The 26170-nt window shown below is 43.2% G+C and overlaps 1 protein-coding gene across 2 annotated transcripts in view; it reads right to left on the reverse strand.

Annotated features, from left to right (window-relative positions):
* Positions 1-2026: 2026 nt before the first annotated feature.
* The window catches only part of RMND5A (required for meiotic nuclear division 5 homolog A), a 61024-nt gene continuing 36880 nt past the window's right edge, over positions 2027-26170 (reverse strand). The window contains exons 5-10 of one of the 2 annotated variants that reach the window (XM_052647434.1): positions 14036-14202; positions 13075-13240; positions 10187-10289; positions 7578-7732; positions 6646-6733; positions 2027-5582 (exon numbers count right to left, since the gene is read on the reverse strand). In XM_052647434.1, the coding sequence (XP_052503394.1) occupies positions 6670-6733; positions 7578-7732; positions 10187-10289; positions 13075-13240; positions 14036-14202 (655 nt within the window). In that variant the 3' untranslated portion in view covers positions 2027-5582; positions 6646-6669. Of the gene's footprint in view, positions 6734-7577; positions 7733-10186; positions 10290-13074; positions 13241-14035; positions 14203-26170 lie in introns of both variants that reach the window. The other variant, XM_052647433.1, reaches the window with a different exon arrangement.

Raw genomic sequence — 26170 nt, forward strand, 5'->3', positions numbered from 1 at the left:
GAAGCTGAAGCGCCAATACTTTGGCCACCTGATGTGAAGTCAACTCACTGGAAAAGACCCTGATGTTGGGAAAGACTGAAGGCAGAAGGGGGTGGTAGATGAAATGGTTAGATAGCATCACTGACTCAACGGACATGAGTTTGAGTAAGCTCCAGGAGATAGTGAAGGACAGGGAAGCCCAGTGTGCTGCAGTGCATGGGGTCACAGAGAGTCAACACAACTTAGTGACTGAACAACAAACACAACAGTCTCTCAGTTACATGGATGCCTAACAAAATACACTGATTTATAAGATAACTGTACTAAGAGAGTTCTAAGCACACTAAATTTAACTTTTCTCCATGACTCATAACTTAGTCATCAAGGCTAAATTTTGTTCAGTACATGTGACCCTTATCTGCCACATTTAAGAGGGAGGATATTTACTAATATATATCCCTGGTGGCTCAGATGGTGAAGAATCTGCCTGCAACGCAGGAGACCTAGGTTTGCTCCCTGGGTCGGGAAGATGTCCTGGAGAAGGGAACGGGTACCCACACCAGTATTCTTGCCTGAAAAACCCCATGGACGAAGGAGCCTGGAGGGCCCCAATCTATGGGGTTGCGAAGAGTCAGAAGACTGAGCGACTAACAATCAGTCAATAGTTTATAACGGGCTTCCCAGGTGGCACTAGCAGTAAAGACCCCGCCTGCCAATGCAGGAGATGTAAGAGACGCAGTTGTGATCCCTGAGTTCAGAAGATCCCCTGGATGAGAGCACGGCAACCCAGTCAAGTAATCTTGCCAGAAGAATCCCATGGGCAGAGAAGCCTGGCGGGTTAGTCTCTGGGGTCAAAAAGAGCTGGGCATGACTGAAGCAACCTAGCATGCACACACATACAGCACATTAGTGACCAGAGGCACAGTAACACATCTTTGGTGGTTGTCGTTCAGTTGCTCAGTCATGTCCGGCCCTTTGTGACCCCATGAACTGCAGCACGCCAGGCTTCTCTGTCCATCATCATCTCCCTGAGCTTGCTTTTGTTATCCAAACGTTATAAACTGGAGACGTTTCAATATTCACTTACATAACAAATTGCTGGCCAGTTTGTTAGTTTCTGCAAAACCCCCCAGGTCAATGAGACAAAGTAAGGGAGCATCCAGGGAACTCGTGACGAAAGTATTCTCAGGAGCACAGACGCGGATTCAGTAGGTCTGGGCTGAGGCCTGAAATCCTGCGTTTCTAAACGGTCTCAGGTGATGCTGCTGCTGAGTCTTATTTAGTTGCTAAATTGTGTCTGACTCTTTGCCACCCCATGGACTGTAGCCCGCCAGGCTCCTCTGTCCACGGGATTTCCCAGGCAAGACAACTGCGGGTGGTTGCCATTTCCTCCTCCAGGGGACCTTCCCGACTCAGGGATTGAACTCACGTCACCTGCAATGGCTCATTCTTTACCGCTGAGCCACCAGGGAAGGCTGCACTTTGAATCTGGCGAAGCCCCAAATGCTGCAGGGATAGGTGGCAATGCCAGGCTTCATCTATACCTCCTGGACCTCCTAGCTTCAGATGCCGCTGGGTGTGGGATTCAACAGAAAATCTCAGATGACAATGAGTCTTTCTCTCTCAGAAAATACAGAAGCAGCACAGAGATTCTGGGTCTCTACCACCTCAGGGTGTCATGGAGGAAGACAATGCATCCTCTGTTCCTCCTTGGCAAAGCTGGGTGTAGCCACCCTCCTCCACCAGTAGCTGTCTGCCTGGTCAGGGGGTCCCAGGCACCCACAGGATGAGCATGAGGGGCAGGAACCTGTAATTATCAACCCAATCCCCCTTCTTTAGAAGCTGGGGACGGTGCCCAGCCAACACCTCCTCTCACACTGCTGGTGGCAACAGGAAAAGGATGAGATGGTGACAAAGATATTTTCTTAAACTCTTTACATGCAGACCCTCAGCAGAGGCAGAGAGCAATGCTCTCTCACCTCCATGCTCCCTCCCTCCCTCCTGCCTCTGGCACCTGTCACATTTATACAGACTGGTTCCACAAAACACTTTTCAAATGTGCATTTCTTTAATTTTGAAAAATATACACAGGAGAAGCCATGTGTTTTACATAGGAATACACACATTAACAAAGCATTTCTTATATTTTCCCAAAACTCTATTATATGTCTGAATTTTATAAATTAAATATATCAGAACCTTTTAAGTTAAAATGAGATCCCTGAAACTACCAGATACGCTCGACTTTTTCTCAAGATCAAATGAACAGAGAATGTGAATATGGTTTGTGTTAAATAAGGTTTATTGTTAGCTTTATTGCCTGTAGTCTATTAGATGCAACTTTATTGTGCCTTTGCAAACAGAATACATTTCTTAAAAAAAAAAACTGATCAAGATTTTCCATACATATAGCTCTATATGATAGATTACAGTGCAACACTATTGTTACATAATTATAGAAATACTATAGAACCCAAGAGCACAGGGTAAGCAAAAGAAATGCAATCCTGAGCCATCTGAAAAAGATGATCCGATGAATCCTTTTAAGTGTAGGTTTAGAAAACATGGAGATGGGGAAAAAAATACATGCACACTGCAGCCAGGAGCCAAATACATTAAATACCTGTTCAGCGAGACACAGGTGGGGGCAAATGGTGAATTTCAGACACATGCACACTCATTCTTCCGTTTCCTCTCCTGCTACCCTCCCATCCCCGATACATTCACTCCCACCCCTTCCCAAAAGAAAAACATCAGGCACTAAGTCCTAGTGAACCCCACATCTGCCTTGCTGGAGAACATTAAGTGACTGCTAAAATAAGAGTGTAGGTCATCACCCATAATATCAAACAAAGCATGTGCTGTAAGCCAATTCCAGCTGTTTCTGCCTCTTTGGAAGTAAATGAAGCATATGCTCACTACAGTTTAAAACTGTAGAGGGAAATGTCTTGAGAACTACACCATTTTCTCTCCCTACGTCTTGAAGTAAAATCAGTAGCAGAAAAACCTGCCCTAAAACTAACTGCCTCATCTGCAATTAAAATACATTTGTCAGTCTATTTTTGGTATCTATTCAATTCTCCTTCAATAAGCACAGTTTGTGAAGTCTGTATCTGTTTATGGTAAACACCACTGTGCCACAAAACATCTGCCATCGCTGGACGGCCTTACAAAGCACCAAATCTTCTGCATGTTCTTTGCCAACATTTCCTCAAGACCACAGCATTCTAGTGTTCCCAAAGATGATGCAAGTAGAGATAAGTAATGATAGGTATTTGGTTTGTGTCTTCACCTTACACAGCCTAGCGATGAAGTTAACCAAACATGCCTCCATGCCTTCCCTGAAATTAACCTGAGTCAGCTGACTAAGCAGACTGGCCAGCCAGTCAATCCACTTAATCAGAGATTGAGCTGGAAAACCGGAGGGTTAATGTCTACCAGCAGCTTGTCTTGTGGAGATAAACCAAGAGTTCTTGGTTTTTGCAAAATCTACTGTCCCAGAGGGTGAAATCACAGAGGTGGAAAATAACTCACAGCATACAATATACTGAACTTAAACTGCATAACCTGTGGGACTACTTGGAGAGAAAAAAAAAAGGATCTTCATTCCCCACATAATGAGACGTGGGTTTTAGTGTGTCCGTATACATCAGCTGCTACAGAAAAATCAGTTAAGATTTGCTTCATCACTTTCTTAGGTTCAATCAAATGCTCATACACTCACAAGATACTCATACACCCTATGAATATGAGGTGGCTCGTCTCTTCAAAATTTTAAAAATCAAGAGGCACCAATACCCGTTCATTTATGTATTAGAAGTATCATAAAATCACCACTAAAATGACAGAAATGGCATCAGTGATGACTGCACGAAGAAGAAAAAAGATCAAAAGACAACCTTTGCCGCTGCACTTCAGTGTGTACTTGAAAGTGCAGTGGCTCTAAATCAGAATGTAAGGAGCTGATAAGGTTTTATTGGTTTAGCATAGTTCCATGGCCTCTGTCGGAGCCTGGGAAATGGAAATAGATTCCGAGAGATTTAAGAAATCACTCAGATTCTGTTTTAAATGCGCACTGTTATCATTAATCTGACTGTAAAAACCTTGGCTCTATCACGACCTTCTTCAAGAGAAAGCAGAGTGCAACGACTGCACTGACGGTCTCAGCGACGACCTGGTCCTGACACCACTGGGGAAGGTGTTTCTGGAGCTGAAAGGGCAGCATGCTGCATTTCCGTATCTTTGGTTAAGCTCTGGTCTCTTCAAATCCACCTCTTTCCTTCACATTTAGTCACCAGTGAATTTTAAGTCTGTATGTTTCATTATAGAAGGTCACAAGACATCATTTGCATGTTAAATTATCAGATCAACAGTCTCAAATTTTTGGCCCTAACCCTGCCCAGTGGGAACAAGGACCCTGCATGGGCAAATGCAAAATCAGATGCTTCCATTAAAGCATATTCTTTCTAAAGTTTCACGAGCTGCACAGAAAACTGTCAATAGGGCTGCCAACACTGCGAGAGGGACAAAGCGGAGCTTTTTCTGGCTTCTCTTGAAAGGGACCTAAGCCAGCTGCTGGGGGGTCTGGCTGTCAAAAACACCTATCACCAGCCTCCAGAGCAATGTCAGTAATGTAGGAACCTTACACAAAGCCTCAATATTGTGTGGGTGTTTGAGGTGAAAAGGTGAGAGTAAGTTGTAACTAAAACTAAATCTGGCTTAGTGAGCAAAAGGTAAAAAAAATAAAAATAATAATAAAAAGACACTCTGGGTTTAACTGAAAGAAAAAAAGATAAGTCACTTTTACATCCTTGGCCCAAGTGTTGCCTGGAGTTCTCTACCTTCTCCTGGAGTCCGAGGAGCTACTCTCTGCTCTCTTCCTTCACTGCTTTAGCAGACAGTGGGTTCCAACAGGAGAGCTGTGGAGTTGAGCCGGAAGCTGGCCAAAGCAGGAAGTCAGGCAAAGCGAGCACTGAGCCGGCCAATCAAATCCTGGCTCAGCCCCACAGCATACAGTAACAACCCTCACCGTCAGCCTGACCACACACAGCAACCAAGCAGCATCCCCTTCATTTACAAATAAATCCAAGCTCTCCCTGGTAAACATTTCAGGATGAACCATCCCGGCTGGTATATAACAGCAAATGCTGCCAGTTTCCAATAACTGAGCACCAAATCCGGTATCACCCTCCTCCCCGCCCGTGCAAATGAAGTCAGTCTGCAGTTTAAAATGTGAAGCGCCACGTTTCTCTTTGCTTCTGTGTCGTCTCCTTTCTTCATTTTCTCGTGGAAGTTTTCCTATATTGATAGTCAGTTCTGAGTCAGATGATATAGAGTTGCAAAGTATTTGGTGATTTCCATATGACATTCTCCTCAAAATGAAGTAACTTCATGGGTTTAAGTCAGAAGTGCGTCCACAGATGTCTTTTCCTTGTAGTTCATCATACAGAGAAAGATTCTCACGCATGGCTATTTCCGGACAGTGCATTAAATGACGATACCTCACAAGAGAAACGATCATTATCTGTATCCATCAGAATAATATACAGATTCACAGTCAATGAGATGATACGTTTTGCAGAAGAGAGGCATTGAACAGGATGCTATTCAAATACAAAAAAACAGCAATAAACATTCTGTGCTACAGAAAATTTGCTAACTTCTAACTTGAAGGACTGAAAGTGATGAGTCTGGTAACTGCATCTGAGGACTGGAACATGCTTCTTCCCTTCCAGATACACAATGTTTGATGCTGGTGCACATGTATATATATATATGTACACACACATGCACAACACTGTGTCTGCAATGATATACAAATGCAATATACACAGCCAAGTCCTGAAGGCAGATTTCAGAGAAGAGGGCTACCAAGACCAAGAGAGCAAATGTCAACTTAACACTTCTAACATCAGAATTTTGTTTTATTGAACACACTCTTAAAACAAGCATCTCTTGGCAATAAAAGCAAAGAAACAAAAGTACTGCTTCCACTCTATTCTAGTGGAAGACTGGTCACGCCGACCTGCTAGTAAATTCATTAAGGAATTTTGCAACAGGCAGCCTGCTGGGGCTACCAGCACAGCTCAGGCGCAGGTCTGCTGACTTCTCAGTGAGAGCTGGAGCAGAGGAAAATATCAGAAAGCAAATTTGCAATTTATCACAGCTTTCTTCCTTAAGCAAAACAAAAACAAAACCCTGCAGATGAGTTTCATAACCACAATTCAGTTTATCAAACTTTTTTTCTGAAGGATTTTCACTTAATTATGTTACATAACAGGAAATAAAACTTCTTCACAAACATTCTCAAGGCTTACAGTTATCGGGAGAATGGCAAAAGTAAAAGCAGGAGCACTACTAAACACATGGCAGGAAGGTAGATTTCTGTTTCTGCTCTTAGAAAGTAAAAAAATCACCATATAATTAAGTACAAAAACCTGCATTGAATGACAACTGCTGGTGTATTTACTTGATCAGAAATGAAGACCAAGAATATAATAAAGCCCTATGATAATATCCAACTGGAGCACTCCCCACCGTGCATACACACTAAGATGTTGGCAAAGTTTCTGGAGCATTAGCTTATAGAAACATGGGAGTCCTTGGTTAGCTGCATTAAATGGAACGTTCTCTTCTGAAATGCACCCTCGATTCCGTTTCACTTACAAATTGCAAACTAAAGTTATTTCTTCAGAAAAATATCTGTTTGGCATCTCCTGGACTTTGTTCCATTGGACAATATGGACACTTTAATCTAAAGACAAGAAAGAAAATACTGAATCAAGAAACAGGATCAGTACTGAGCATTCAATTTTTGTCTAGTTACAGAGTATCTTGTAACAATTACACTCACAGATATGCTTGCTTGTGCACATCTATAACTGTGCTTTCCCTTAATAGAACAGCCATGAAGAGTTAAAAATAAACACCATCCAAGCCAGACCCTAAATTGCACAGCTCTTCTTCAGTGGCAATCAGTGAAAAGTATTTTGAAAACAAAACAAAGACAACTGTTCTGAAAACTGCTTCTGGGGTTTCAGAAGCAAATTCAATTTTTTCTTCTCCAAGGTTTAGCTTGCACCCATCTCAGAATGACTCTCAGATGTACTGGTGTCACAATCCACACACGTGCAGCAAAACTGGTGCCAGCTGCTAGGCCTACACAGCACGCAGCCAACCCAGAGTGGCCTACATGCCCGTGGTGGCACACGACATGCTGTGGTAGCATCAGAAACCAGCATGGTCTGAACCAAATTGTCATCCACCTGCATTCAGCTGCTGAGGAGGGCACAAACAGCTTCAGGGCCTTTTCTTCAAAGAAAAGACTTCACTGTAATGGGTCTGAAATGAGCGCCAATGAGAAATTCTTTAGCTGCCTATGCTAGAAATAGGGTTTTGAAACTGTTTTTTAAAATCTAATTAATAAATTCTTGAACAAATTTCTCAGTCTTGAAATTGAGAAAAGATCACATACCACCCACTAAATAAGTAAATATATATTTCTAAACTCTAGCTATGTTTATTTATCCTTATTATTTACTGTCCCAACAAGTTCCACATATATATATTACTAACATTTAAAAATTCAAGACACTTACTTGCTACCATTAAACATTTTATTCAGGGCATCTCTTGATATAATATGACCACAGACCAATTTCATGGGTGGATTGTTATCTGTTGTTTGCTGACGAAGAATAGGGCAGGCAAATATCGAGTGATACCAGCACTTTTTACCAAGGTCCACTTCAATCTGTTTTTAAAAAGGTAAAGGACTCACGTTATATTTCAGGAAACCATCCACATGCCAGTATGTACTCTGCAGCAAAGAACATTTATCAAACCTGCTCATACAAAGGTAACTTTTTACAGCACTCTTCTAAACTAACTCAAAGATGGACAGTCTTAGGGACTCAAAGTATTACCTCATCATTCTAAATCAACCTTCAAAATTATTTATAACACGATATAGCAAACCAAATTCTAATGCCTGAAAGCAAAGGTCAAAGGCAAGGCAATACTCTGGAAGTCAAACACTCTTAAAGACTCATCAAGATATATGAAAGAGTAAACCCACCAAGGGACATCCCTGGCAGTCCAGTGCTTAGAGCTCGTGCCTCCACTGCTAGGGCAGGGGTTCGATCCTTGGTCAGTGAACTAAGATCCCACATGCTGCATGGCATGGCCAAATAAATAAACTCACCAGAAATGCTGATGGTTTTCACAACACACCGATACAATTCAGTGTGCTAATTCATTAAAGGCAGACTAAATATTCTTTATTGCTGTGTGGGCTTTAGATCTGGGTTTCCGGTGTTTTGTATGCAACTGTCCAGAGAAACCACCTGAAACAAGGGCTTCAAACTAAATTTTAGCCGGAGAATTCACACCCCATCCATCTGCGCCCATAGCACTCTATCAGCTCTCTCTGCAGTTAACAAAACAAAAGCTATGAAATCACCGTAGCGTACTGGCTAGCATGTGACAGAGGCTTCACAAACAGCAGTTCTTTCTGCTTTCTTTTCTTCTAAATCTCAAATGGCTATCAACAGAAAAGTCTATATTGCCCAGATTCTTCCAAACAAGTTGGCAGAGTGTAACAATGATCCCGAGATAAAATAACCAGCTCATTCCCCTCCACCCCCAACTGCTTTATTCCCCTGACACCCGGGTGCTGGGTGGATTCAGACTTCAGTGTGCTCTGTTCTAGGATGCAAGCGTCAGACACTGACAACACAGCTGGAAAACTGCCAGTTCTTGCAGGCACCTGCCTCAGCAAAGAGAGGGAAGGCGCGAGTTCTTCTCACTTGTTTCAACGAGCAGCTGCCACGTGGGCCACTGCTTGTGTCCTGACCACACTCAGGACTGGGTGTGCACCTGCGCCTTTCATCAGAACTGATCTCTGAAAAGCTAGGGCAACCAACTGACAGTTATCAGCTGGAATTACAAGGGAACTGCAGATAAACCTGCACACAGAGGTGGCAGGAGTCAGGCAGGAATGAGAATTCCTGTCAAAGATCCAGTGCCTACTGTCAGAGGCCTAGGAGAAACACACACACACACACACGTGGCAGGAGTCAGGCAGGAATGAGAATTCCTGTCAAAGATCCAGTGCCTACTGTCAGAGGCCTAGGAGAAACACACACACACACACACACACACACACACACACACACACACACACACACACACACACACACACACACACGATGACCTATGTTATGCTTCACACACACACACACACACACACACACACACACGATGACCTGTTATGCTTCCATGTCATAAGTCCTATGGCAACAAAACCTGACTACCTACTGTGTGTCCCGTATTTTTCTAAGCATTCCTCTGTTATCTCTATCTAGCCTTTAACAGCCTCATAAAGAGAAGGATGGTCCCCATTTTAGACATGGACAAACTACCGCTCTGAGAAGAGAGAGAGCTAGCAAGTGACTAGAGTACATGCTGACCTTCTAGACACTCTGAAGGGCAGAGCAGCGCGGAGAACAGGAGTGAGGCACTCTGTGCTCCAGGAGAACTGGTGCAACAGGCCTTCAGATAGTTTAATATTTTCAGAAACTGATTTTATGAGCCCAGTCCTTGCATCTCCTCATATCTATCTAAGGTTCTGTCTCCCAGGCTGCAGTCCTCATTCTGTCCCCAGTAAAACTTAACTCACAACTCTCATACATTTTTTTTTTGAAGTCGACAGCACTCAGAACACCGCTCATGCCTCAGTATATCCACCTTTCCCCCTTCTGACCTTCGCCTTCACTAGCTGTCGCTGCTGCTCTAAGTCAAAATGGTAAGAAGACTCCAGTGCCTCCAAAATGTACCTATGGCTCAGATAGTAAAGAATCTGCCTGCAATGCAGGAGACTAGGGTTCAAACCCTGGGTGGGGAAGATACCCCAGAGAAGGGAATGACAACTCTCTCCAGTATTCTTGCCTGGAGAATTCCACAGACAGAGGAGCTAGGCAGGCTACAGTCCATGGAGTCACAAAGAGTCAGACACGACTGAGTGGCTAACACCACCACCTACTCTGCTTTTACTGTTTAATCATGTCTCCGTACAGATAAAAGAATCCCTGTCAAATGGCTACAGTAATATTTCCTGATTAAAAGGCAAAATAACCATTTAAAATCCGTCGCATCCACGTTCTTATCTTGATGGGAGAGGTGATAACCAACAGGAAATGGCACTCACAGGTAATTCATCTTTCTGGTTCCAAACGCCAGTGCACTGCCTCTGTTCGATCACAGCTTTGATGTTAATTAAAGCCGGCAGCGCCACACAACCTGCTGAGAAACTGGAGGGCAGAAGAGGAAATGTTAAAGCCAGGCCAGGTGGCAGGAAGCTTGGTCCCGGGCAACACCAATTCCTCCAGCCTGCATGCTGTGTGCAGAGGGTCCCACTGGATTCTAGGTACGATAAAGCCATCTGTTTTGCTAAAGTAGCGTGTGCGCACATACATGTGTGCACATGTCCACACGTGCGCATGCTTTTTTCTCTTTCAAGTGTAGGAGGAGAGTAGATTTCTTTGCCACGCAAAGGGGAAACGGCAGGTTAGTGCCTCAGGAACTGTCCCCCCCCCCCCACAGAATTCTTAGCATTAATGACCCTCTGAAATGTTTCCTTGCACAGCCCCTTCGAGACCTGGATCACCCTGGAGAGCCAGGGCAGAAGCACACACTTCTCAGATCTGCAAGTGCTCGCGGTCAACTTTCTGCTGAGTCCCTCTTCAAGACTGTCCTCACCTGAAGGAAGCAACCTGACCAGGGTCACATTCTAAGACAGCTCCACCTGATGATACAAAAGTTGTCCCAACTGGGATGACCCCACCAGCCACCACAGCTCCCGAGTGCCACAAGGGTGGGCTGAGGCCTCTAGCGACACTGCATCAGAGTTCAGCCTTCCTCTTTGCCTGATCCTGCTGCTCTCGCTCCCTTCAGGGGGTGATCCCAGTAAACCTCCTGCACGTCTGTCTCCCCGCATTTCAAGTCTGTCCCAGGGAACCTGACCCTGCAGGCCCACAGCACGTTAAAGTGAGCTGTACTGTCTCCTACGTAGGACTCTGACCCCTGTGAACACAGGCTGCACCTGATTCATCTCTGTGTCCCACACGATGCCTGGATGGAGCAGGATTTAAAACACTACAGGAATCAAAGGAATCAAAGAGCTGCAAGAGTCAGTTCTTAAAACGAGTTCTTAAACCTTTTGATCTCAGGGCCCCTTTACAGGCTGAAACATTAAGGATCTCAAAGGGTGTTTGGTTTTGTGAGTTCCATCATTATTGTATTAGAAAGTAAAACTGAGAAATGATTAAAATTTAAATGTTGAAAATAATAAATATATTACATGAGATAGATAAGATTCTCACAAAAAATAACTATATTTTCCAAACCAAAAATAACCTTGCGAGAAGAGCAGCACTGTTCTCTGTTTTTACCTATCTTTCTAACCTCCGGTTTAACAGAAGACAACTGGATTCTTACACCCTCCTCTGCACTGTCTGTTGCAATATATGCTTTCTGTTGAAGTGGGGAAAAAAAATCCAGTCTCACACAGATATGTAGCACTTTAATTGCCTTTTCATATAATTGTGGATATTCTTCTTTAATGCCTCACTAAAATGCCACAAAGTAGCAGTCTGTTAAAAAGGTTAGCTGCAAAGTGGAATCTGAATCCTTGCTGTTATGAGAGTATTTTTTTTACTCTGCTCTACTAAAACCCAATGGTCTTGAACTCTGAATGAATCCTTGACTCATGCATGATTTTGTAAGATCATACTACTCTTCTAAGAGCTAGTACGTTTTATTATATATGGAAAAATTAAAATTATCCTCACCACCAATTTCATCAGAAATGTCTTTAAGCACTGGGAAGCTGTCAACCTCACAGTGGTGGGTTCAAGTTGCCCCAAATTTCTATTTTAGCTTAAAAATTCCATCACTGTGGCAAAAGACACCATCAGTTGCCTTCCCTGACATAAGAGGCCCACTTCATTCATCTGAACAGATGTCTGCCAAAAGCCTGAGTGTGAATAACTATAGTGTTTCAGTGGATTTTCGAGTAAAAACTGTGTTCTAGGAAAAAGCAACTAGTTCTTTAGCTCATAACTCAAACATCATACAGATGCTTTTTCTTGAGACATCATCATATTATCTCATGACCTAGCATGAGCTGAAGAGCTTTATTTGAACTTCCTATTCAAGCACACAAATAAAGTGAATGATTTTTTAACGTTTTGTCAAGAACATTCTTAAGTAAAGCTAAAATATCTGCAAGTGTGAGTGGTGAGGAATATAGCAAGTCTTTGAGGGGTTTGGGACCACTGCCCTCATCTGTGCCAGGGTTGGAGGAGTTTATTTAACCCACCATGTGAACACAGTGGGAAAGGCTCTCGGAGACCCTCGGAGACCCCCAAAGGATCACACTCTGCTAACTGCTCCTCTAAAACTGTCACCAGGTGTGACCATCTCCTGAAATACCAACTATACTCTTCTTTAGAAAGACAAACGTTCTCTCAGCTTTAAACACCAGGAACTACACTGCAAATTAAGCAGAACTGACTGATGTGATGAATGTTTCAAAACCAGACAGGACACGTATACACAATAGAGTATTACTCAGCTGTTGAAAAGCACAAACTTGTGCTATCTGCAGAGACACAGATGGACCTAGAGACTGTCACACAGAGTGAATTAAGTAAGTTAGAAAAACAAATATGGTATATATATTGTATAATATATATAAATAATGCATTATATGTAATTTATATATTATATATAACATAATATATATTATACATAATTATATATAAATATACTATGTATATAATGTATATATATGGAATCTAGAAAAATGGTAGAGGTGAGCTTATCTGCAAAGTAGAAATAAGAGTCACAGGTGTAGAGACCAAACTTACGGATACCAAGGGGAGAATGGGGGATGGGATGGACTGGGAGATCGGGATCAACATATACATGCTACTATGTAAAAATAGTTAACAAATGGGAACTAACTATAGAGCACAGGGAACCCTCAAAAATAAACAACAACAACAAAAAAACTAGACAGGACAGTGTCCATACCTGACACTGAGCGGAGACTCCACGGAGAGCCCCAGGAGGGCACAGGCATCCCGGGTGAAGATATCACAGATGTCAGCCCACTGGTTTGCGTCAAGCAGGTGAACATACGGTGAGTTCTCAATCCCTTGTCTCAGGTACACGAGGCTCCCCATCAAGACCTGAATGTCTAAACAGAAGCAGCAGCGATTTGGAGGTATGAATGCTCACACTTGAAACAAGAGTTTGCAAGTTATACACTGAAAAAGGCAAGAATTTCCCCAGTGGACATGGCATAAAATAATTTATTAACAATGTCTTTTAAAAATTCTGGTCCTTAAGCTCGCTGTCTTTTAAAGAAACAGCACAGAGGAAAACAAGAAAAGGAAAGCACTAAATACTGAATATATAATTATTTTATTCTTACAGCACAGTGTGATTACCATTATCCGGAGGAGTAACCACTGTGTCATAAAATGGGGCCATTACTATCTTTGGCTGTGAAACCAGCCAGCCCCTACACCGATCCCTGGGGCTAAGTGCTGCCACGCTGGTGGGCCTTCAGACGTCTGGCTGTGTGACAACAGCGGCACAGCGGGTGGCGGGGGAGCAAGAACACACTTCATTTCCTCTTAGTTTAACAGAATCCTCCAAAATGTAAAGTTTCTTTCTGGCTTTTCAATTAAGAGACTTTTTGTTTTCAAGCCTTGCCACACGGCTTGTAGAATGAATCTTAGTTTCCCGACTAGGATTGAACCTGGGGCCCTTGGCAGTGAGAGCACAGAGTCCTAACCACTGGACCTTCAGGGAATTCCCTCAATCAAGAGGCTTTAGAGCCAGTCAAGAGCTTTTTAATTAAGTAATCATCATCTACTTTTGTTTCAGTTTCTTAGCAAATACATGTTACATCTAGTTAAGACAAACAAATTCCAGTGGCAGCTTTAACCCTGTTTCAACCATTAAAGCCCTCAGACTCTAGACTCACCTTTTTGATGATTTAGGGCAAATGGCTGAAAATTTTTAGCATACTGCAACGCCTCTCGCTGATTTGTAGTTCCACCCATTAACAAGCTAATAAAATAGAGTCTGTGTAGCTTAAATTCCAAGGAGCTGTTTTGGGCTATGAGCATTTCTCGGTTTGATACTGCCCATCTAAAGAAAAAGCAAAAAAAGATTTAACGGTAATAAAAAGCACAGGCATGTATGTTAAAAGTGGTTTGAAACCTAACAACAAAAATGGGTTTAGTCTGCCATCTTGTGGAAGTTGGTGGTAACATCAACCCTTAGGACCAGAGGCTTTGTAAAGAAAATAAACTATACCAAAAGATGCTCTGCAGCCAGTGAAAGAAAGAAAAACATTAAATTAGATGACAATTACTATTTAATAAGGTTTCTACATCAAGACAAGATTGATTTGACATATTTGGAACTGTACAAGGCCACACGTTGAAGCCGACGTCACTCATGAGATTCGCCACTGGCTGTCTAGATCCACTACTCGTCCTGTTCAACTGTTATGTCTATAAATGTATCAGAAGATTCTGAAGGAGAATCGTCTATGTTTAAATTTTCAATGAAGAAAGCGGGGATATGTGTACACAGAGCTGATTCACTTTGCTGAACAGCAGAAACTAACGCAGCACTGCACTGCTGCCAGATTTTGTGCTACTTGCTTTCCGACTGAAAACAGTAAACAGGGATTCACCCTCAAGATGCTTTTGATCTGATCAGGCAGATAAAGCTATAAAATTATCATGTAGTGTGTCACAGTGCCAGGAAGGTCTGTACCAGCAGTGCTAATGAGAGAAAGAACAATACGCAGTTCTGAATGATCCAAAGTTCAGTGACATCAGCCTCTGTAGTACAAAAGTTGGAATAACTATCTTGAGCCGGGACTACCAGTTAAAGGGGAGCACTAAAGCAGAGAAGTCTATCAGCCAGCTGTTAAAATCAAATTTGCAAGCAAGTGGTAAGAAACACTGCTTTATTTCTCTAAACATATTAATATGTAGATGTCAGTATCACATTCTTCTCTAATCTGATCTTCAGTTAGACATTCCCCATTTAACCCAATTCACTAAGGACCCTCAGAATCTAAACTGAGTTACTCTACTATTGAGTTGGCCAATATGTTTGTTCGGGTGTTTCCATTAAGATGCTATGGAAGTCTCAAATGACCTTATGGGTCAACCTAATACTAGAGTAAAATGTTTCAAGTTACTTGTAATGAATCAGTTGACTGGCATTAGACTTCACAGACGGCACTTTCACTGGATCCTGTAAGTGTGCTTGTTGCTCAGTCATGTCCGACTCTCTGCGACCTACTGGACTGTAGCCCTCCAGACTCCTCTGTCCATGGGATTTCCCAGGTAAGAATACTGGAGGGAGTAGCCATCCCCTTCTCCAGAGCATCTTCCCCACCCAGGGATGGAACCCAGGTCTCCTGCACGGCAGGCAGATTCTTTATGTCTGAGCCACCAGAGAAGCCCTCACTGGATCCCATCCTTCCCCAAAGGGCTGCAAATCCACATATCAATATTCTAACCAATCTGTTGATGCAGCCGCCTCTTAAGAATCTAATCATGAAGCACCTCTGACCTCAAAATCAAAGTGATTTTTAAAAAATCACTTGGATCTTGGAAATATTTACTTAAATTCAAGTAAGCCTTGGATCCTTAACTGGCACTAAGGTTAATGCAGTCCAGTTGTAACACCAAGGAGATTCTTAACCACTAGACCACCAGGGAAGTCCCCAGAATGGCAAGGTTTTTTGGGTTTTTGTTTGTTTTTACAACCCAAAGTAGAAGTAAATGCTCCATCATTTAAACCACAAGCAGCTTTCTGTTCCTAGTGCAATTCACATTAAAAGGTGTTGAAGCAACTTCAACTTGGTTTTTACATTCATAGGACTTTTTTCTTTTCTAATATTTATTTATTTGGCTGTATCAGATCTTAGTTGTGGCATGCAGGATCTTTAGTTGCTGGATGTGGGATCAAGTGCCCTGACCAGGGATTGAACCCAGGCCCCCGGCACTGGAAGCATGGAATCTTAGCCACTGCACCACCAGGGAGGTCCCCATAGGACTTTTCAATATGCTTCATACCACAGCTCCATGGAAGTCTAGCAGCTCTCGTCCCAGCGTCCCCTTGCTGTCATCATTTCAAATCATCCTCAGTGCATCCAATTTCACATCTAGTGACTCACCCTTATTGTCCAAGCCTGTCTCTCAGTGATCCCTTTCTGTAATATGTCGCGTGGGCTTATTACCAGGAGGCGAGGAGGCAACAGGGCCCCACACTTGCTGTCTGAGGGTGAACTGAGTAACGGGTACGCTGTGGCCCAGCGCCACGAGACTGAGGAGCGGTGGCCGGGCTGCACAGCTCTCACTTGTGTTGTGACCACGGCTGAAAAGCTGGCGGGGAAGTCTGTACTTTATGTACCTACTCGCAATATACCTCGGTGACTGAAATCTGAACTGTGTTGCTGGGGAATCGGTGTTCTCTCACTAAACTGTGGTGAAATTTGGGCATACTGGGAATTGTGCAGTGAGAACTGCCCATAGGTTCGGTAGAGAAAAGAAACAGGAGAGAAAAAAAATAAGGATTTCAGAGGCAAGAGGTTACTTTATAAAGACAAAGATGGCCCGGAGTGGTACAATGAAGAAAGAAGTTTGAGGAACTGGGTCTATCATCACTGAGGTCTCTGCCCCATCCATTCCTCTTTCTGAGAGGATGGGAGACTGAAAAACCCAGGGGGGAGGTTACGTAACGTAGGGAAGGAGGAGAACCCAGTGGTGGGCCAATAGGGTGAGCTGAAGGCATGTGTGATGTGGCGTGAAGAATTAAAGGAGGAAATTAAGAGCGCTGCTGAGAACAGAATGGAGGCAGAGAGAAGTGCATGCCAAGAAGAACGTGCAAACATGTTCAGACACTCTGACTCACAACCCGCATCCCACCAACAGCGATGCATCTAGGTGAAGCACAGCTGGTGTGGAGAGAATGCTTGTTCCTTCCATGAAATGAGAAGCCATGGTCCCTTCTCCCAGTGTACGGGGCAGCTGTATTTTAACAAAAGTACAATGGAACAAACTGAGTAGCTGAGAACGGAACTGAAACATTCAAGGCCCAGGCTCAATTACCACATTTTCTGTAAGTTTCCTAATAATCTCTTCATCCACTGAACTCTAGATGTTTTTTATTCGAACCTCTCACAGTCCACTTGGGAAGATGGTCTCTTAAGGCGGGGTTCTGCCTTGCTCAGCTCGGTACCCCACCTACTTTGAAGGGGCACAAGGTAGAGCAGGTCAGTAGAGCCAAATGTCGTTAGTCGCTAAGTCATGTCCGGCTCTTTGCAGTCCGTGGACTACAGCCCGCCAGGCTCCTCTGTCCATGGGATTTCCCAGGCAAGACTACTGGAGTGGGTTGCCATTTCCATCTCCAAACACTCATGGATTTAAATGCTGGCTCTGTGGTGTGAATCGTGGCAATCTGTTACTTAATGCGCTCACATCCGTTTCCTTACTATAAAATGGGGGCAACTCATAGTGTTATGAGCATTAAATGAGGGGGCCAGTTAAAGCAGTGAGCCCAGAGACTGGCACAAATCGACAATAATCAGCTACTTAATATGTGTTTACTGAATAGATAAGCATAATATTCTCTAAAATCATTAATAAGAAAGTGACAATCTAAAAGTTACTTGGGCACTTCCATACAATACTCAGTGTTACTTTGATTTTTTCTAAAAACAACTCTCTGGGAATCAGCATGTACCAGCTACTGCTGCTGCTGCTAAGTCACTTCAGTTGTGTCCAACTCTGTGTGACCCCAGAGACGGCAGACCACCAGGCTCCCCCATCCTTGGGATTCTCCAGGCAAGAACACTGGAGTGGGTTGCCATTTCCTCCTCCAATGCATGAACATGAAAAGTGAAAGTGAAGTCGCTTAGTCGTGTCCAACTCCTAGCGACCCCATGGACTGCAGCCTACCAGGCTCCTCCGTCCATGGGATTTGCCAGGCAAAAGTACTGAAGTGGGCTGCCATTGCCTTCTCCATGTACCAGCTAACTCCCTTCAAAAATTTTTGAAGTTTTCTTCACTAGAAGCTCACACTGAACATGTGGGTGTTTGATTCACTGAGCAGGAATAAGGGGTAGAAGAAAGTTACCATCTTAATTAACCTGAAAATCATCAAATCCAAAAACAATGAAGAACATGAAACTACAAAAGCACAAAACTACACCGGCACCAAAAACTGCTTGTCTACACAGCACTGAAGACACACGACAGAAAGACCAATAAACAAAAACAAAACAGTTAATGAAGGAACGGGGCGCTGTATTCTGGTTCACGGCACTTCTGGCAGAAGATTTCTGATCTTTCATTTTTTAAAACACTAACACCCACCCCACTATAGTCGGCTTCCATGGTGGCTCAGATGGTAAAGAATCCGCCTGCGATGCCGGAGTCTGGGGTTTGATCCCTGGGTCAGGAAGACCCCTGGGAAAAGGGAATGGCTACCCACTCCGGTATTCTTTCCAGGAGAATTCTATGGACAGAGGAGCCAGCAGGCTACAGCTCATGGAGTCACAAAGAGTCGGACACGACTGAGCGACTAACATTAACACATAAGCACACACACGCACGCACACTATGAGCAGCAAGCTAAATGTAAACATTCAGGAAAATTATTAGCTTTACTGTAGTTTCTAAAAAAAAAGTCTGCTCCCAAGTCTCCCAGTGTTCACCACAAGAGCACCGGCAGCTGTGGAACCATTCCGGGTTTAGAAAAGCACTGCAAACCAAACACAATGACACCCAGTAAGGTCGCCCATGTCACAGTTCCGGTTCACTGTGGCGCTAATAAGGAGACCTCTGGGCCTCGTGCATAAAAAGACCCCAAAACACCACCACTCACTTAGGCGATGGAGTCAGAGGTAACCCACATCCACACAATTATCACACAGAAACGGGAAGTATTCATTATCTTCACTGTCAGGCCTCCAAAGGGACTTGGCCCATGGCTCGTTCCATGTTTAGCATTTCCTTATTAATCCAAAATAATTAAAACGAGATTCCACCTTCAAGCTAGCTGTTCCTTCCCAGGACTAACTGACAGCACTGGTCTGCTTACCTCTCTCCTCCCACCATCCTGCCAGCCTGGGCTGGTTTCTATTTCTGGCTGGCGGTGTTGTTCAGCTGCTAAGTCGTGTCTGACTCTTGGACTCTGCGGACTGCAGCACGCCAGGCTTCCTTGTCCTTCACTATCTCCCTGAGTTTGCTCAAACTCATGTCCACTGAGCCAGTGATGCCACCCAACTACTTCATCCTCCTGCCCTCAATCTTTCCCAGCATCAGAGTCTTTTCCAATGAAAAATGCCTCTTGCCAGTTTCTACGGCACATTCCACTACGATCTTTCACAGCATTTTTTTTTTCCTTTTGAGCTTTTCATTTTGTACTGGGGTAAAGCCTTTGACTGTGTGGATCACAATAAACTGTGGAAGATTCTTCAAGAGATGGGAATACCAGACCACCTGACCTGCCTCTTGAGAAATCTGTATGCAGGTCAGGAAGCAACAGCTAGAACTGGACATGGAACAACAGACTGCTTCCAAATAGGAAAAGGAGTACGTCAAGGCTGTATATTGTCACCCTGCTTATTTAACTTGTATGCAGAGTACATCATGAGAAACGCTGGGTTGGAAGAAACACAAGCTGGAATTAAGATTGCCGGAAGAAATATCAGTAACCTCAGATATGCAGATGACACCACCCTTATGGCAGAAAGTGAAGAGGAACTAAAAAGCCTCTTGATGAAAGTGAAAGAGGAGAGTGAAAAAGTTGGCTTAAAGCTCAACATTCAGAAAACGAAGATCATGGCATCTGGTCCCATCACTTCATGGGAAAAGACAGGGAAACAGTGGAAACAGTGTCAGACTTTATTTTTTGGGCTCCAGGATCACTGCAGATGGTGACTGCAGCCATGAAATTAAAAGACACTTACTCCTTGGAAGGAAAGTTATGACCAACCTAGATAGTATATTCAAAAGCAGAGACATTACTTTGCCAACTAAGGTCCATCTAGTCAAGGCTATGGTTTTTCCTGTGGTCATGTATGGATGTGAGAGTTGGACTGTGAAGAAGGCTGAGAGCCAAAGAATTGATGCTTTTGAACTGTGGTGTTGGAGAAGACTCTTGAGAGTCTCTTGGACTGCAAGGAGATCCAACCAGTCCATTCTGAAGGAGATCAGCCCTGGGATTTCTTTGGAAGGAATGATGCTAAAGCTGAAGCTCCAGTACTTTGGCCACCTCATGCGAAGAGTTGACTCATTGGAAAAGACTCTGACGCTGGGAGAGATTGGGGGCAGGAGGAGAAGGGGACGACCGAGGATGAGATGGCTGGATGGCATCACGGACTCAATGGACGTGAGTCTGAGTGAACTCCGGGAGATGGTGACGGACAGGGAGGCCTGGCGTACTGCGATTCATGGGGTCACAAAGAATCGGACACGACTGAGTGACTGAGAGCTGATTAACAATGCTGTGATAGTTCTAGGTGAACAGTGAAGGGTCTCAGCCATACATACACATGTATCCATTCTCCCCCAAATCTCCTCCCATCCAGACTGCCACATAACATTGAGCAGAGCTCCATGTGCCATACAATAGGTCCTTGTTGGTTATCCATTTTAAATATAGCAGTGCGTACACGTCCATCCCCAACTCCCTAACTATCCCGCCCCTCCGGCAACCATAAGTTCATTCTCTAAGTCTGACAGCATTTTTTAAAAGGCTCACAAATATCTTCTTTTTCTATCTATCTTGGGGCTATCTTCCTGGGGGTAAAAGCAGAAAGTCAGGGAAATGAGTGGCAGGCGTTTACTCCACAGGGGTAGACTTGGGTGAATGTTATTGGTGACCAAATCAAGGGGTTAAAAAATTCAGAGATTGGCAAAAACCAAAGTTCAGCCCCAAACAGTGAGGAACCCTATCATTTTGCTTTAGGATAGCTAAACATTTCATTTCTGAGGTTACTGGCAAATGGTAGCTCCTCATAAGCTGAATCCGTCGCTGGAACTACTATCATTTCACTCATCTCAGAGCTGGTGTGAATCTCTGTCCTTCTTACATGCTATTTAAGAAACCACACAAAGGGCAATGATTCACATGTGAACCTCTTTAAACCACCATGTTCACACTTAACTTTTACAAGAGGTCTTAGTCACGCAGAATGTGGTGGGCATGCCTAACAGACGTCATGTGTGGCCAGCATGTTGGACAGTACAGTTCTACAGACTGGTGATTTTTTAATAAAGTACTTAAATATGACATTGCCTTATTTAATGCTAATTTCCACCACAAAACCAAGTGTTTGATAAGCCTAAATTAATAACACATCAGCATTTTATAAGAACAAATTCCAGAGTCTCCCTTAGCTCCCCTCCTGGCCTAGTTCAGCTCCTTGTTCTTTTTAAACACTTCCTCTCAGGGATAATTTATTTCAATTTTCCCTTTTTTTAAAAAGAAGATTCTCAGTCTCTCTGTAGCCATGGTTTGCCCATTTGTTTCCAATAATCCTCAAGTCCTTGGTGACGATGGATCCAGATAAGAGATGGCCATGTCTCCTCTTCCTCCTGAGAAGCACTGACTATCCTTGCAACTTCATGCAAACTTTGGCCAGACAACAGAAAATGATGTCCTCACACCAGATATTTTTTTCCCCCTTTTGGTCTTTACATTCCATTGACCTTTCTTCTCTCTGTCTTCTTTCCACTGGGTACCTCTTTCCACTTTCAATTAGCTTCTTTTTAACAGAGTTGCTCTGTTTCCACTGGATTCAATGCATGGACACAGTGAGTTAAAACTGTATCCCATTCCTCAACTTACCTCTTTGGCCCATTCAGAATTAAAAAGAGCCAGCGCTCAGACGATAAAGAATCCACCTGCAATGCAGGAGGCCCGGGTTCTGTCTCTGGGTTGAGAAGATCCCCTGGAGAAGGGAATGGCTACCTACTCTAGTATTCCTGCCTGAGAACACCCATGGACAGAGGAGTCTGGCAGGCTGCAGTCCATGAGAGTGGAAAGAGTCGGATGTGACTGAGCAACTAAGCACGCGCACACTACTGAACAAAACCAAAAACGAAGAAAACAAAACCAAAAACGCTCAAACGGAGGGGAGAAAGACCCAACTTGTTCAAACCTTGATCCCTTTTCTCCAGTGGTACAGGCAACACCTATCAGAGCCTTTTATCTGCGGTTCTATGTGGCTATTAAAAGTACCTGAGTCAGCAAGACTGCCACCTGCAGGAAGACAAAAGTAATAACAGAACTGACACCAGAAACAGCTTAATCACTGCCACTCTCTTTTCTAGTAGTCAAGGCTCCATGACCAGACATCCTTGCTGGCTTTTCTAAAACTTTTCTAAAACCTCCATATTCTAAAACTTTTCTCTGCTTATAAACAGTGTTTTAGTCACTGACACCACAATTTCTCTAATTCCAGAAAGTAATTTCTTCACTTCAAAAGCACTGTTCACACACACCGCCGAGAAACCACAACGGCAAGCTCACCTCACACCCCTCTGTGGTTTCCACCTAATTGCTAGGCTTAGAGGTGGAGTCCTCTCATATTTCAAAGCTTGCCTGTACTGTTCATGGTCTGTTCAATCTAAAACTCTGCAGTGGTCTAGACTAATGAAAAAAATTCTAGAACATCTCTATTATAATCATTCAGTTACTTTCTGTTTCCTTATAGCATTCCCTGAAGCTTTGCAAACAGAACTTCAAATTCCTCTAAGCAAGTGCTATGAGGCCCCTGGGCCTGCTTTGGGTGTTCGAGGAAAAAGAAAATGGGCTTCCAAGTATGCAAGATTGAAAGTCATATTCTAGACCATGGCAAATCTACCAAGGCAGTATTACTTTCTGAAACTTCTTTAGGAAGGCAACCATCTGGCTTCCCCTCAAGATAGCACTTTCAAAATGTCAACAACTGGTACATGTCTACAAGGACAGTTTCTAGTTTTCTAATTTTCTCCATCTCGTCATATTAAGTCACTGCTATTCTCCCATCCACTCTGGTTATTTTTGACTTTGCTTCTATCTGCCGCATGAAGGAGGAGGGCATGTGTGTTCAAAGTTCTTCTTCAAATTATTCCATCATTTATTGAATGCCTACAATGAAATAAGCACTCTGCGAGGTGCCAAGAGGAACTCAAAAAACAGGGTGACCTGAGTGACGAGAAAAATCCACACACAAACTCAGAAATACAGGGGCAGGAACAAAAGAGTACGCAGGATCCTGACTGTATGTATAACTGGTTGTTCTTCTGTCGCTTCTCTCTGCCGTATCATCCTTCTTTACCACCTTCTTTCCATTGTCTTTTCCTGGTTGCAATTAATAGCTAACAACGCTCACCAGACTTCCTCCTCATCTAGTCCTCCCATCTAGTCAACTCCAGCCATATTAATCTTTCTGGCTGGCCTCTGCCTCAACTGCCGAGGCTGCCTGAAGGAGCTGTTGCAGTCTCTCACCTTCTTCTTCCTCTCCTGGGTGCTTCCATGATGCTTCCAGGTACAAAGAGAAGATGCCACACATGAAATATGAAAGATTCTCTCCAGTGTTTCTGAACCAGAATCCTGGAAACTCATGTCCCACATTTTTAAATTTTTGATTCAAGTTGAGTACGTGTGTGCTTGCCCACGTGGGTGCTACGTGCTTAGAGGCTCAGTGGTGTCTGACTCTTTGCAGTCCTATGGACTGTAACCCACCAGGCTCCTCTGTCCATGAGGTTTTCCAGGCAAGAATATCGGAGTGGGTTGCCATTTCCTCCTCCAGGGGATCTTCTTGGCCCATGGATCGAACCTGCATCTCATGCGTCTCCTGCATTGGCAGGCTGATCCTTTACCACTGAGCCACCTGGGAAGTCCAAACCCTGCCCATAAAAGATGCTGAGTTAATGTCTGCTTTGCATCCACCAATAACTGGCAAGAATTGGACAATTTTGAGTTTCTGTAATGGATATTTGTGTTAAATGAACACTTTCCAAATTTATGGTCTCCCACATTTGGAGGTGGATTCTTTACCATCTGAGCCACTAAGGAAACCCCTATAGTTCCACAGATCTCCAATTTTGTGAGTTTTATGTAGTAGGTGTTATTGCGGGTGAAAGGAGAGAAGGATTCCTTGGTTAAATATGCACGGGAAACACGGATTTCACAGAGTTAAATGCGTTTCTTTATCGTAGGACTGCAGATGGCCCATCTAGTATGCTAAAGTGAATCTTTTAGAGGAGAGTACTAGAGACTATCACATGAAGCTTTCCTCAGTTAACCTTCTGACTCCACATCCTTTTTTTCCCATGGAGCATCTTCCAGGCTCAATTCCTCCTCTGTAAACTGAGTACTTACTTCATAGGGTTATTATGAGGACTGATAAGTTAATACATACAAACCACTTAGAACAACGTGAGGCATATATTAATAATAAGCACTCCAAGAGAGGTAACCGTAATTATCACTATATCCCATGTGCAGATATTTAACGTGGCACTATTCCCAGAAAAATGTAACAGGAACATTTTTATTGTACAGTTGGCCCTCAGCATCCACTGCTGCAGAACCTCAAATACAAAGGGTCAAAAGTAACAAGCCATTTTACATAAAGGACTTGAGCATCTGTGAGTTTCGGTATCCACAGAGGCTTCTGGAACCAATGTCCCATGGATACTAAGAGACGACTGCAGAGAAATTTCCACTGTTACTGCCAGGCAGATGGAATGAGTCCTTCCTTTGCCTGAGAGGCACTGCTTAAGGCTACAAATAACGAAAGACATCTACAGAAATAACTGATATATATAATATAGTTATCAGTAAGAAACTTGAGATCTTACAGAAAAAGTACACAGTTAAAAGAGTCTTATGAATTTTCTTCAGTCTAAAAGGTAAAAACCTTGAGTAGTTTGAGGGCTAAGGCAGTCCAAATACTTAGTATAGTCTCTGATACATAGTAATAAGCACTCAACAAAAGTCTGATGAAAAATCTGAGAAATTAATGGATGGATGAATATTACCTCAATTAACAACTTACATATCATTTCTAAATCACTATAAAACAACTGAGAAACCCATCACATTTTTATATTTAGGCTCCCTCACTCTCCTTTAGACTTTAACCATTTAGGTGGAATATGAAAGTAGAGACAAGAGTGACTGCCATATTTAAGAGGGTGTTTGAGGCATTTGATTAAATTTCATCTTATAAGGGTGTGTCACAATAAAACCTGCTAAAAAATCAATTATAAAAATAAACTGAAAAGTGATATGCATAGTACACAGTGGTGCTGGGTGACATTTATATCTTAAAAGAATTAAAATAAATGAGCTACCTGATATTTATAATTTATACAGAAATTTGTAATTTATAAATTTACATAGGACTCTATCTCTGTCAGGGCTTCCCTGATAGCTCAGGGAAAGCTGATAAAGAATCCACCTGCAATGCAGGAGACCTCAGTTCAATTCCTAGGTCGGGAAGATCTGCTGGAGAAGGGATCCGCTACCCACTCCAGTATTCTTGGGCTTTCCTTGTGGCTCAGCTGGTAAAGAATCTGCCTGCAATTCAGGAGACCTGGGTTCCATCCCTGGGAGTTGGGAAGATCCCCTGGAGAAGGGAAAGGCTACCCACTCCAGTATTCTGGCCTGGAGAATTTCATGAACTGTATAGTCCATGGGGTCGCAAAGAGTCGGACACAACTGAGCGACTTTTACTATCTCTGCCTGTTCATCTAGGCTGGTTTTAGAACTTTCTGAATTTCCTAAGAACTGAGAAATGATGAGAAACAGAAAAAACTAAGTTATGAAGATTTAAATGGGTTAGTAGAAGGAAAAAAGGTGTATTTTATAAAACTCATCAAGGATCTGCCCAACTACATCTCCCCCCTGATAACAATGCACTCACGTATTTCCAGTTTTAAAATATTACAATTCTAAGGCTGTGCCCTCACAACAATATCACTGCTTTTACCCAGATTTTTTCTTTTACTTTGTAACTTTCCTTTCTTCCTTTTTAAAACAAATAACATGATTATCATCACATTAAAAAATTCTAGGACAGGGGTCAGCA

This window comes from Budorcas taxicolor, chromosome 11 (assembly GCF_023091745.1).
Source record: "Budorcas taxicolor isolate Tak-1 chromosome 11, Takin1.1, whole genome shotgun sequence".
In the NCBI taxonomy this organism is placed as follows: domain Eukaryota; kingdom Metazoa; phylum Chordata; class Mammalia; order Artiodactyla; family Bovidae; genus Budorcas; species Budorcas taxicolor.